The sequence below is a fragment of the Pseudophryne corroboree genome, chromosome 1 (assembly GCF_028390025.1).
Source record: "Pseudophryne corroboree isolate aPseCor3 chromosome 1, aPseCor3.hap2, whole genome shotgun sequence".
Taxonomy (NCBI): Eukaryota; Metazoa; Chordata; class Amphibia; order Anura; family Myobatrachidae; genus Pseudophryne; species Pseudophryne corroboree.
Genome location: NC_086444.1, coordinates 713097081 through 713110524, shown reverse-complemented (window position 1 = coordinate 713110524; position 13444 = coordinate 713097081). Strand labels below are relative to the sequence as shown.

The following is a 13444-nucleotide window of genomic DNA, read 5'->3' as shown; positions in this document are numbered from 1 at the left end:
CGAAGTAAATCAACTAATCTCAACCTGATCGAGAGTTTATTTCACTTGCTGAAGACAAAACTAAAAAGACAAATACCCACAAACACTGAAGACAGCTGCAATAAATTCCTAGCAAAGCATAACAAAGGAGCCAGCATTTAGTGGTGTCTATGGGCCATGGCAGTCAGTGCCTGCAAAGGATTCTTGACAAAGTTCTACAAATTAACATTTTCTTTAGGATTATGTTAATTTGTCCAGGTACATTTGAACCCCTGGTTGCAATTCCTAAATGTTTCACAAAATATTTTTATTCAACTCCTAGAATTAAAGTTGAAAGTCTGCACTTCAATTGCATCTCCGTTGTTGAATTTCAAATCAATTGTGGTGGCTTGCAGAGCCAAAATTGGATATAGATATATAGAATATACACAATCATCTAGCCATACAGTGGGGTAAAAAGTATTTGGACAGCCACCGATTGTGCAAGTTGACCCACTTAAAAAGATGAGAGGGCTCTGTAATTTCCATCATAGGTACACTCGATCTGGTGCTCCATGCAAGATCTCACTTCGTGGGCTATCAATGATCTTGAGAACGGCGAGGAATCAGCCCAGAACTACACAGGGGGACCTGGTCAATGACCTCAAGAGAGCTGGGACCACAGTCACAAAGGTTACCATTAGTAACACACTACGTAGCCATGGATTGAAATCCTGCAGTGCCCGAAAGGTCCCCTTGCTTAAGCCAGCACATGTCCAGGCCCGTCTAAAGTTTGCCAGTGACCATCTGGATGATCCAGAGGAGGATTGGGAGAATGTAATGTGGTCAGATGAGAGCAAAATCAAACTTTTGGGTATAAACTCCACTCGCCGTGTTTGGAGGGAGAAGAATGATGCATGGCATCCCAAGAACACCATACCCACTGTGAAGCAGGGGGGTGGAAACATCATGCTTTGGGGCTGCTTTTCTGCAAAGGGGACAGGACGACTGATCCATATTAAGGAGAGGATGAATGGGGCAATGTATTGTGAGATTTTGGGCAAAAACCTCCTTCCCTCAGTAAGAGCATTGAAGATGGAACGTGGCTGGGTCTTCCAGCATGACAATGACCCCCAAACACCGCCCGGGCAACTAAGGAGTGGCTCCGTAAGAAGCATTTCAAGGTCCTGGAGTGGCCTGGCCAGTCTCCAGACCTCAACCCAATAGAAAATCTGTGGAGGGAGTTGAAAATCCGTGTTGCCCAGCTAGAGCCCCAAAACATTATCATTATGGGACACAGGTGATTTCAATAGGAGGGGGTATAAAATAGGATTTTAGTACCTACCAGTAAATCCTTTTCTCCTAGTCCGTAGAGGATGCTGGGGACTCCAAAAGGACCATGGGGTATAGACGGATCCGAAGGAGCTTGGGCACACTATAAAGACTTAAACTGGGTGTGAACTGGCTCCTCCCTCTATGCCCCTCCTCCAGACCTCAGTTAGAAACTGTGCCCAGGAGAGACGGACATTTCGAGGAAAGAATTTATAATTTAAACACAATGAGTTTTATACCAGCTCACACCACGAACATACCGCAAGACATGGCCTTCAACAGAATACCAGCCCACGGTATGGAAACCATACAGCCATATGCTGAGAGAATATGTAACACAACCTGTGTGTCAGCCTACCAACAATAAAAAACCACATGCCATGGCATGAACGTCAGCGATAGCCTGACAGAGAAGAAACACCACAAAGTGCAACCAATATCAATAACTGCAGACACAGTACGCACTGGGACGGGCGCCCAGCATCCTCTACGGACTAGGAAAAAAGGATTTACCGGTAGGTACTAAAATCCTATTTTCTCTTACGTCCTAGAGGATGCTGGGGACTCCAAAAGGACCATGGGGTCTATACCAAAGCTCCAGAACGGGCGGGAGAGTGCGGACGACTCTGAAGCACCGATTGAGCAAACATGAGGTCCCCATCATCCAGGGTATCAAACTTGTAGAGCTTAGCAAAGGTGTTTGAAATCCGACCAAGTAACCGCTCAGCAAAGTTAACCCGCCGAGACAACTTGGGAATCCGCCCAACAATAACCCATCTTCCTAGTAGAATGGGTCTCCCCCGACTTCGGTAACGGCAATCCAGCCGTAGAACTAGCACACGGAATCGTATCCCAGATCCAGCGTGTAACAGACCGCAGAGACACAGGCGCCCAAGCAAGCTGGGAGCATACCGGACAAACAGAGACTCTGTTTCCCCAAACTGAGCCCAAATTGGCGACAAACTGCACAGCCCTGACGACATCTAGAGAGATTAAAGCAGCCAATGCTGAAGCTACCACAGGCATCGAAAAAGGCAGATCTTTGATAACCCCCGAAAACCCTTTTCGGCAGAACTACTATCAGAGTTCTCAATTCTATCCACTTGGAAAATCAAACGGGCTCTTGTGAGACAAAGCCGCTACTTCCGACAACCGCCTTGCGGACGCCTAAAAAGCAAAAACAAGACCACTCTCCAAGAGAGAAAGTTTAACACAACCTTTAATAAAGGTTCCAATCCGTGAGACACAAGAAACGCAACACCACGTCAAGAGCCCACTGTGCCAATGGGGCACAAATGGAGGTTGGATGCGCAGTACTCCTTTCACGAAAGTCTGAACTTCCGGAAAAGGTGACCAATTCTTTTTTTATTTTATTTTTTATTTTGTTAACAGAAAATTTACAAGGCCAAAACTGCCCTGAAACAGAGCCTAACTGTAGGCCTGCATCCACACCTGCTTGCAAAGAACGGAGAAGAACGACTCAGCTGAAAATCTGCCGTAGGAAGCTTCTTAGAATTACCCCAAGACACATTCACCCCAGAAACGGTGTTAAGGCTTCGCCGTAACTTCTTTTTTATCCTTAAGAAGTGTGGAAATGACCCCACTGGGAATACCCGATCGGACTAGGATATGGCGTTCAACCGCTACGGCGTCAAACGCAGCCGCGATAAGTCCTGATACATGCTCGGATCTTGCTGTAACAGTTCCTCCCATAGCGGAAGAGTCCAGGGGTCTTCTATGAATAAATCTTGAAGAACCGGATACCAAGTCCTCCTTGGCTAGACCGGAACAATGAGTATCGCCAGAACCTCTGTTCCTCTACTTTTATCACCTTCAGCAGAGTGAAAGCGGAGGGGACACACAGACCGACTGAAAACCCCTAAGGTTTCACGAGGGCGTCCACTGCTATAGCTTGAGTGTCCCTTGACCTGGAACCATATTCCTGAAGTCTCTCATCGAGGCAAGACGCCCACATGCCCAATTGAGGCACTCGTCAAAGACTAGTCACTTCTGCAAACTGTCTCTATGACAACCGTATTTCTCCCGGATGGAGAGCGTGTCTGCAGAGGAAATCTATTTCTCAGTCGTTCACGTCCGGAACCAAGACTACTAATAACGGTTACCAGTCTTATCACCCAGCGGAAAACTATTTCAGCTTCTGCCATTGCCGCTTTGCTCCTTGTTCCGCCCTAGCGGCTTACTTACGCCACTGCTGCCAAGCCGTCCGACAGAAATAACACGGGCAGATCACGAAGAATATGTTCGTTGAAAATAGCTCTTACTTCAAGAAAGCTTATTGTAAACAAGCTTCGCAAGTTGACCTTTTCCTCTGGAAATACTTCCCATGCAAGGACCGTTCCCCAGTTTAGGAGATCTGCACCCATGTACACCAGGATCTAATCGTGAAGCCCGAACCTTCATCCCTCTAGGAGGGGAGAACTGAGCAGACAGCACAGAATCGAAATCCCGGCCATTAGAACTATATTCCGGTGCATGTGCCGGTGAGACCCGGACCACATTCCCAACAGGACCCGTGAAAACCACTCTGGCATTTGACCTGCTCACAGAAAAGGTCTCTCAGGCCGCGCCCAACTTCTTCATCAATGGAACATACAGATGGATTGTCACTGCAAATCTGATCCGACTCAGGATCCTCAGAGCTCTTTCCACAGGAAAGCACAGAACCTCAACCATTCAGTATCTACTCTGATACCACCTCCGATATCTGTGTCGTTGGGAACAACAGCCCTTCCCTGTGTTGAAGAACAGTCAGAGAGAAAACAATTTGCGCCACTTGTTACTAGACCTCGCCTCAATCAGGCGAGAATCTCATTACAGAATAACAATGGAACTTACTATTTAAAGAAAACCATCATACTACCATCACTCCAGTGAAATGGCAAAGACCATCCTGGCTATCCCTCCAGGTAATCTGAATGCGTAAAATAACGCACGTAAAACTTTTTTTTTTAACCGGGTCAGGAGGAGGACAAGGCCCTGAATGTGACGCACCTCTGATATAGCGTCGCGAATTACCTCCCCTTCCAGAGGGGAAACGGTAAGATCTTTTAGGAAACAGTGAGGGGAAACATCTGTAACTCCAGATATTCCTCCTCTGGATTCTACAATTAACTCACGGGTCCTGGTCTATTCCCGGACCAACTGAAAGGTAGTAGGACAAGTCCCCACCAGAGTGGGGTCCAGGCAGGTAGACTTAGCACCATGTGGTGGATGTGTGAGAAACAGAAAACGACCTCCGCTTCTGCGAACCTAACAAGGCTGCAGAACACTTACCTTTTCACACTCCATCTGCACAGAAAGGAAAAAAGAACGGCATCGAACTAGTTAAATCGACTGCATCCCACAAAAGAATGCGTCACCAACCGTTGTGAGGGAATCTAACTCACCAAGTTAGATTTATCAGCAGCATTCGCTGAGATTGACTGAACTACGGCATCCCCAAACAGCGGTACACCTACCCAGGGAAAAAGCTCCAGTATCTCTCGGAGTCAGCCACAGTATTTCCCCGGCCACCTCCTGTATACGCACTGCAGCCTGCCGCGATATATAGAGAAAACCCAACATAAGGAAAATCCCCTATCTCTGCAGGATAATTTCATCGGATGTCCTTCCGAATATAAACACTCCCTCATGTGCATGTAATGCAAATAAATCCAAAGAATAGAAATAAAATATCACTTAGTTTCCTGTATCCGATCCTTTGTGACAGGACGCCGTGTCGACCAGGAGTTGACTTTCACAGTATCTTCTCCGCCGCAGGAAAAGAATAAACATTCGGACTCCTTGAGAGGACGGGAGACCCACTCGTCGCGGCCGACCTAGAGCTTTATCAACAGAGCGACCGGCACATGAGAAAGAGGCAAAATAACATACTTGCGACCCCGAGGGGTCCAAGGGAATCATACATAAATAATTTTAATAACATTCCCCCACAAATATAATCATGTCTGTGCTCGAGGCCCAGACTCCCTGAACCGAACCATATAAATACATATAAATAAATATACAGGTACAAGTTCGTTACAGCATGTCAATTTACACCCGGTAATAACAGTTGGTGCTGACAGGGTCACCCACCTACTACTGTGTCTCCCATACCGTGTTTACTATGAACAGGTATAACACAACCGATCTGTTGACTCTGTATCAAGTATCAAACAGGCGTCGACGATGCAGACAATGAACCCCAGAGGTGTCCGTGACATAACATTCACACATGTCGACACAAGTGTATATCTGACAGGGAGGACACAGAGTATACACAACCATGAGTACATGCCCATTTCCAATTAGTGTTATACATTCCTACATAACACTAACAAAATGTGGCCCCCCCTTGTTTGTGCTACAAACATGTTTTGGCGGGGACAATGAATAAAAATGGCGCTGTCTCTTGCGGTGAAGGCTAAGCCCCGCCCCTTATCGGCGTACGGTAGCCCACTATATTAAAAACGTTTTATGCAGGCAGGGCACCATAAACAGTGGCTACCCACTGTATATGTTCTCTGGGAGTGTACAAACAATGTAAAACATTCCCCCTCCCCCCCCCCCCGATACCAGCCGTTGGTGTGTGGGAGCATGGAGCGCAGCGCGACCTCTGCCTGTTACCTCAGTTACTGAAGTCTTCTGCCGTCACTAAAGTCTTCTTTTCTTCTCATACTCACCCGGCTTCTGTGAGGGGGGTGACGGAGCGGCTCCGGGAACAAGCAGCTAGGCGCACCAAGTGATCGAACCCTCTGGAGCTAATGGTGTCCAGTAGCCTGAGAAGCAGAGCCCTTAAACTAAAAAGAAGTAGGTCTGACTTCTCTCCCCTCAGTCCCACGATGCAGGGAGCCTGTAGCCAGCAGGTCTCTAACTAAGTCTTTTAGAGAAACTCAGTAGAGCTCCCCTAGTGTGTGTCCCTTCACTCCTGAACACAAAGACTGACTGAGATCTGGAGGAGGGGCATAGAGGGAGGAGCCAGTTCACACCCAGTCTTTATAGTGTGCCCAAGCTCGTGCGGATCCTTCTATACCCCATGGTCCTTTTGGAGTCCCCAGCATCCTATAGGACGTAAGAGAAATAGGACCTTAATGGAAAAGGGATTTACACTTCTGACGAAGGACCAAAAAGTCAGAAACGCATTAAGTGTTCCTCTTCCATACATCTGATCCACAAGGACCTGGCAGTGATTGCGGTGACTACTCTCTGTGTGGACCCTCATATCCGGACTGGGGGATCACTTACCTGTCTAGTTTTCCATCTTGGACTAGGACCCGAGGGTGGCTGCTGTTGTCTGCTGAGCTGCCTTGTGGATTTTTGTTTTTAATGCCGACTAAGCCACGATTGTAAGTGTGCTGATGTATTAAATTTTATATGTTAAAAGGATCATTGCACTATTTCTTTTCCTTTAGGTGTCTTAACCTCAAAACACATATTATGTGGAGGTAGTCACATTTATCTTCCAGATAGATACATCTATTCAGACAGTCGTCCAAATATTCCTTGTGGGCTGCTGAGCTGTATGCCGTGTGGGATTATGAGACATGCTGTTTATTAACAATCGTTTGTAAGTGCATTGATTTATTCAGAAAATCCCCCTTGTAAAAGGATTACTGCACTATTCTCTTTTGTATTTTATGTGCCCTACCTCAAACACATGATATGTGGAGGTAGCCACATTTTGGGGTATATGCAATTCACGGCGAATCGCGGCAATTTTTCGCCGTTTTTTTTCCCCGACTCAATTCGCCAGGTGAATTCTGGCAGGTGGCTGCCGGAATTCACCATATTCAATGAAAAACGGATTCGCCAGAACCGCGGGCGAAAATCGGCCGATTTGGCGGATTTTGCCGCGATTTTAAAAAAACGGGAAAATCCCGGAAAAAAAATGGCGTGGGGTCCCCCCTCCAAAGCATAACCAGCCTCGGGCTCTTCGAGCTGGTCCTGGTTCTAAAAATGCAGGGAAAAATTGGGCATGGATCCCCCGTATTTTTAAAACCAGCACCGGGCTCTGCGCCTGGTGCTGGTGCCAAAAATACGGGGGACAAAAAGAGTAGGGGTCCCCCGTATTTTTAACACCAGCATCGGGCTCCACTAGCTGGACAGATAATGCCACAGCCGGGGGTCACTTTTATGCCGTGCCCTGCGGCCGTGGCATTAAATATCCAACTAGTCACCCCTGGCCGGGGTACCCTGGGGGAGTGGGGACCCCTTCAATCAAGGGGTCCCCCCCCCCCAGCCACCCAAGGGCCAGGGGTGAAGCCCGAGGCTGTCCCCCCCCATCCAATGGGCTGCGGATGGGGGGGCTGATAGCCTTTTGTGATAATAAAAAGATATTGTTTTGTACAGTAGTACTACAAGTCCCAGCAAGCCTCCCCCGCAAGCTGGTACTTGGAGAACCACAAGTACCAGCATGCGGGAGAAAAACGGGCCCGCTGGTACCTGTAGTACTACTGGAAAAAAAATACCCAAATAAAAACAGGACACAGACACCTTGATAGTAAAACTTTATTACACACTACCGACACACACATACTTACCTATGTTGACACGCCGACTGCCACGGTCTCCGACGATCCGAGGGTACCTGTGAAAAAATTATACTCACCTTCCAGCGTCCAGAGATAAATCCACGTCCAGAGAGATAATCCACGTACTTGTAAAAAAAAAAAAACGCAAATACCCGCTCCATACCGGACTGAAAGGGGTCCAATGCTTTCACATCAGACCCCTTTCCCCGAATGCCGGGACATCACGTGACTCCTGTCACTGAAGTCCCTTCAGCCAATCAGGAAGCGCTACTTCCGTGGCGCTCACCTGATTGGCTGTTCGCTGTCTGTGCTGTGACAGCGCATCGCATAGCCGCTCCATTACTTTCAATGGTGGGAACTTTGCGGGTAGCGGTGGGGTCACCCGCCGGTCAGCCGCTGACCGGCGGGTGACCTCACCGCTAGCCGCTAAGTTCCCACCATTGAAAGTAATGGAGCGGCTTTGCGATGCGCTGTCACAGCACAGACAGCGAACAGCCAATCAGGTGAGCGCCACGGAAGTAGCGCTTCCTGATTGGCTGAAGGGACCTTTCTGTGACAGCTGTCACTGAGAGGTCTCTCTGCATTCGGGGATAGGGGTCCCATGTGTCAGCATGGGACCCCTTTCAGTCCGGCATGGAGCGGGTGTCCGGTTTGTTATTTTCTACAAGTACGTGGATTTATCTCTGGACCCTGGTTGAGGTGAGTATATTGATCTTTTATTTTCAGGTATCCGTGGATTCTACATGGAGAAGAGGACCGATGTCGGCGTGTGAACATAGGTAAGTATGTGTGTGTCGACGTATGAAATAAAGTTTTACTGTCGACGGTGTGTGTGTCCTGTTTTTATTTGGGTATTTTTTTTCCAGTAGTACTACAGGTACCAGCGGGCCCGCTTTTCTCCCGCATGCTGGTACTTGTGGTTCTCCATGTACCAGCTTGCGGGGGAGGCTTGCTGGGACTTGTAGTACTGCTGGAAAAAACAATATTCTTTTCATGATCACAAAAGGCTATCAGCCCCCCCATCCGCAGCCCATTGGATGGGGGGGGGGGACAGCCTCGGGCTTCACCCCTGGCCCTTGGGTGGCTGGGGGGGGGGGGGACCCCTTGATTGAAGGGGTCCCCACTCCCCCAGGGTACCCCGGCCAGGGGTGACTAGTTGGATATTTAATGCCACGGCCGCAGGGCACGGCATAAAAGTGCCCCCCGGCTGTGGCATTATCTGTCCAGCTAGTGGAGCCCGATGCTGGTGTTAAAAATACGGGGGACCCCTACGCTTTTTGTCCCCCGTATTTTTGGCACCAGCACCAGGCGCAGAGCCCGGTGCTGGTTTTAAAAATACGGGGGATCCCCTGTCAATTTTCCCCCCGCATTTTTAGAACCAGGACCAGCTCGAAGAGCCCGAGGCTGGTTATGCTTTGGAGGGGGGACCCCACGCCATTTTTTTTTAGGATTTTACCGTTCCAGCAATAAAAAATTTTTTTAAAAATAATATTTTAAAAAATATATAAATAATATTTGTGCCTCAAAAAAAAAAAAAAAAAAAGTACCTAATCCCTTCTAATATAAATAGATCTGCTATTCCCAAAAAAAAAAAACACAAAAAAAAACATGTTTAATTTTTTTTTATTTGTTTTCACCCTCCAAAGTGTGGCGGATTGAAAATGACGAATTTGCTGTCTAAAAGCACTGCTGTCGAATTTCCAAACTTGAATTGAATATGCTTTGGTCGAATTGCAGCACTTATATCATTGCAGAAAAGTCGAATTTGCAAAAATTCGAATTTCAAAAAGTCGAATTTTGAAAGTCCGTTTTTTGGTTGGAAAGCACTGAATTGCATAGGCAAATTTTTTTTGGGGTCGAAAATGACCCGAAATTCGACAATTTCGGGAATTCAACCGCAATTGCATATACCCCTTTGTCTTTTAGATTATAACTAAAGACGGTGAAAGAAAGAAAATTCAAGATTATATCTCAAGTCCTTCACCTGTATTGGAAATAGTGGGGTGATTATTGTTTTAAAGTTCCTATTTGGTGTACTATTTTTACCTTTGAGCGCCTTATGTTTGTGTAGTTCTTCTACCACAGCCCCAAAACATGACAGATCTAGAGAAGATCTGCATGGAAGAGTGGGCCAAAATACCTGCTACAGTGTGCAAACCTGGTCAAGAACTACAGAAAACATTTGACCTCTGTAATTGCCAACCGAGGTTATATTTCAAAGTATTGAGTTAAACTTTTTGATTGTCCAAATATTTATTTTCCGCAAGAATATACATTGTTTAAAAATCATACAATGTGATTTCCTAGGTTTTTTTTTCAGGTTCTGTCTCTCACAGTTGAAGTGTACCTATGATGGAAATTACAGACCTCTCATCTTTTTAAGTGGGTCAACTTGCACAATCGGTGGCTGTCCAAATACTTTTTTGCCCCACTGTATCTTAACAATTTAGCACAGAGGGGAAAGTGTGAAAATCGGAAGAGTAGACAAATTTGTGCAATTTTACACTCTATTAAAGAATGGTTTGTAGCACATAATCAAGGCTTTTTACCTTAAATGTTTCCATGAAGAATTAAATTGGGAGAACCTTCAGGAACATACTATATACTAGGTGAAATTCTGTTCTAAATGATATTTCAAACACTTTCTCATATGCAGCACATTTTCAGAAGGATACATATTGCTTGTACTGCTTCAATAGGCTGTTCATAGGTGACCGTGGCAATCCCTCTGCTCTTTCCGTTCTTGTCTTCCAGAATATCAGCCCGCACTACTGTGCCAGCAATGCCAAACACTTCCTTCAGCTTCTTCCACCCCACACTGTAGTCAAGCTGGATCATTAAACAAATAAGTTAAACAGATAAACAAATTAGAAAAGCAAGGGAGAAAGGCTAAATTGTGACAAATTTTAAAACTACAATGCAAATCAAAGCAGTAACCACGCCATTACATCCCACCACATAAGTCTTCGAATCAGTAAATTCATAAAGTATAATGGTGTTTGGATCGTTGCATCCAATACGAAGAATTTCAAGTATTTGCATCCACCATCCTTCTAAACTGCTTCACATCATATGTCCATGCAAAAAAATAAGATTTTAAAACCTACCGGTAAATCTTTTTCTCGTAGTCCGTAGAGGATGCTGGGACTCCGTAAGGACCATGGGGATAGACGGGCTCCGCAGGAGACATGGGCACTTTAAGACTTTGGATCTGGGTGTGCACTGGCTCCTCCCTCTATGCCCCTCCTCCAGACCTCAGTTAGAGAAACTGTGCCCAGAGGAGACAGACAGTATGAGGAAAAGATTTTTGTTAATCTAAGGGCAAGATTCATACCAGCCCACACCATACACACCGTATAACCTGTGATATACTATCTAGTTAACAGTATGAAACAACAACATATCATCGGTCCAAAACCGACTAAACTATAACATAACCCTTATGAAAGCAATAACTATATACAAGTCTTGCAGAAATAGTCCGCACTTGGGACGGGCGCCCAGCATCCTCTACGGACTACGAGAAAAAGATTTACCGGTAGGTTTAAAAATCTTATTTTCTCTTACGTCCTAGAGGATGCTGGGACTCTGTAAGGCCCATGGGGATTATACCAAAGCTCCCAAACGGGCGGGAGAGTGCGGATGACTCTGCAGCACCGATTGAGCAAACAGGAGGTCCTCCTCAGCCAGGGTATCAAACTTATAGAACTTTGCAAAGGTGTTTGACCCCGACCAAGTAGCAGCTCGGCACAGCTGTAGTGTCGAGACCCCTCGGGCAGCCGCCCAAGACGAGCCCACCTTCCTAGTGGAATGGGCCTTAACCGATTTTGGTAACGGCAATCCTGCCGTAGAATGCGCCTGCTGAATCGTGTTACAGATCCAGCGAGCAATAGTCTCCTTTGAAGCGGGGCCGCCAACCTTGTTGGCTGCATACAGGACAAACAGTGCTTCTGTTTTCCTGATCCTAGCCGTTCTGGCCACGTAAATCTTCAAAGCCCTGACCACATCAAGGGACTCTGAATCCTCCAAGTCACGCGTAGCCACAGGCACGACAATAGGTTGGTTCATATGAAAGGATGAGACCACCTTAGGTAGGAATTGAGGACGGGTCCGCAATTCCGCTCTATCCATATGGAAAACCAGATAGGGGCTTTTATGTGATAAAGCCGCTAATTCCGAAACTCGCCTAGCCGAAGCCAAGGCTAACAACATGACCACCTTCCAAGTGAGATATTTCAACTCCACTGTTTTAAGTGGTTCAAACCAATGTGACTTAAGAAAACTTAACACCACGTTAAGGTCCCAAGGCGCCACCGGAGGTACAAAAGGAGGCTGAATATGCAGTACTCCCTTCACAAAAGTGTGTACTTCAGGCAGAGAGGCCAATTCCTTTTGAAAGAAAATGGATAAGGCCGAAATCTGAACTTTAATGTAGCCTAATATTAGGCCCAAATTCACTCCAGTTTGTAGGAAAACGGCCTAGATGGAATTCTTCCGTAGGAGCATTCCTGGCTTCACACCAAGAAACATATTTTTTCCATATTCGGTGATGATGTTTAGATGTCACGTCCTTCCTAGCCTTTATTAGCGTAGGAATGACCTCATCCGGAATACCTTTTTCCGCTAGGATCCGGCGTTCAACCGCCATGCCATCAAACACAGCCGCGGTAAGTCTCGGAACAGACAGGGACCCTGTTGCAACAGGTCCTGTCTTAGAGGAAGAGGCCACGGATCTTCTGTGAGCATTTCCTGCAGATCCGGATACCAGGTCCTTCGTGGCCAATCTGGAACAATGAGGATTGTTCTCACTCTTTTTTCTTATTATTCTCAACACCTTGGGTATGAGAGGAAGAGGAGGAAATACATAGACCGACTGGAACACCCACGGTGTCACTAGGGCGTACACAGCTACCGCCTGAGGGTCTCTTGACCAGGCGCAATACCTTTGTAGCTTTTTGTTGAGACGGGACGCCATCATGTCTATGTGGGGCAGTCCCCACCGACTTGCAATCTGTGCGAAGACTTCCTGATGAAGTCCCCACTCTCCTGGATGCAGGTCGTGTCTGCTGAGGAAGTCTGCTTCCCAGTTGTCCACTCCCGGAATGAACACTGCTGACAGTGCGCTTACATGATTCTCCGCCCAGCGAAGAATTCTGGTGGCTTCCGCCATCGCCACTCTGCTCCTTGTGCCGCCTTGGCGGTTTACATGAGCTACTGCGGTGACGTTGTCTGACTGGATCAGAACTGGTCGGTCGCGAAGTAAGGTCTCCGCTTGACGTAGGGCGTTGTATATGGCCCTTAGTTCCAGGATGTTGATGTGAAGACAAGTCTCTTGACTTGACCAAAGGCCTTGGAAATTTCTTCCGTGTGACTGCTCCCCAACCTCGGAGGCTCGCGTCCATGGTCACCAGGATTCAATCCTGAATGCCGAACCTGCGGCCCTCTAGAAGGTGAGCCCTCTGCAGCCACCACAGGAGAGATACCCTGGCCCTGAGGGACAGGGTGATCCGCTGATGCATGTGCAGATGTGACCCGGACCATTTGTCCAATAGGTCCCATTGGAAAGTCCTTGCATGGAACCTGCCAAAGGGAATGGCTTCGTATGTCGCCACCATTTTTCC

At 47.0% G+C, this 13444-nt stretch overlaps 1 protein-coding gene across 1 annotated transcript in view; it reads right to left on the bottom strand.

Moving 5' to 3' along the window:
- The window catches only part of HNRNPM (heterogeneous nuclear ribonucleoprotein M), a 304130-nt gene that overhangs the window by 156390 nt on the left and 134296 nt on the right, over positions 1–13444 (bottom strand). The window contains exon 7 of the mRNA XM_063915138.1: positions 10499–10652. Within this exon, the coding sequence (XP_063771208.1) occupies positions 10499–10652 (154 nt within the window). The remainder of the gene's footprint in view (positions 1–10498; positions 10653–13444) is intronic.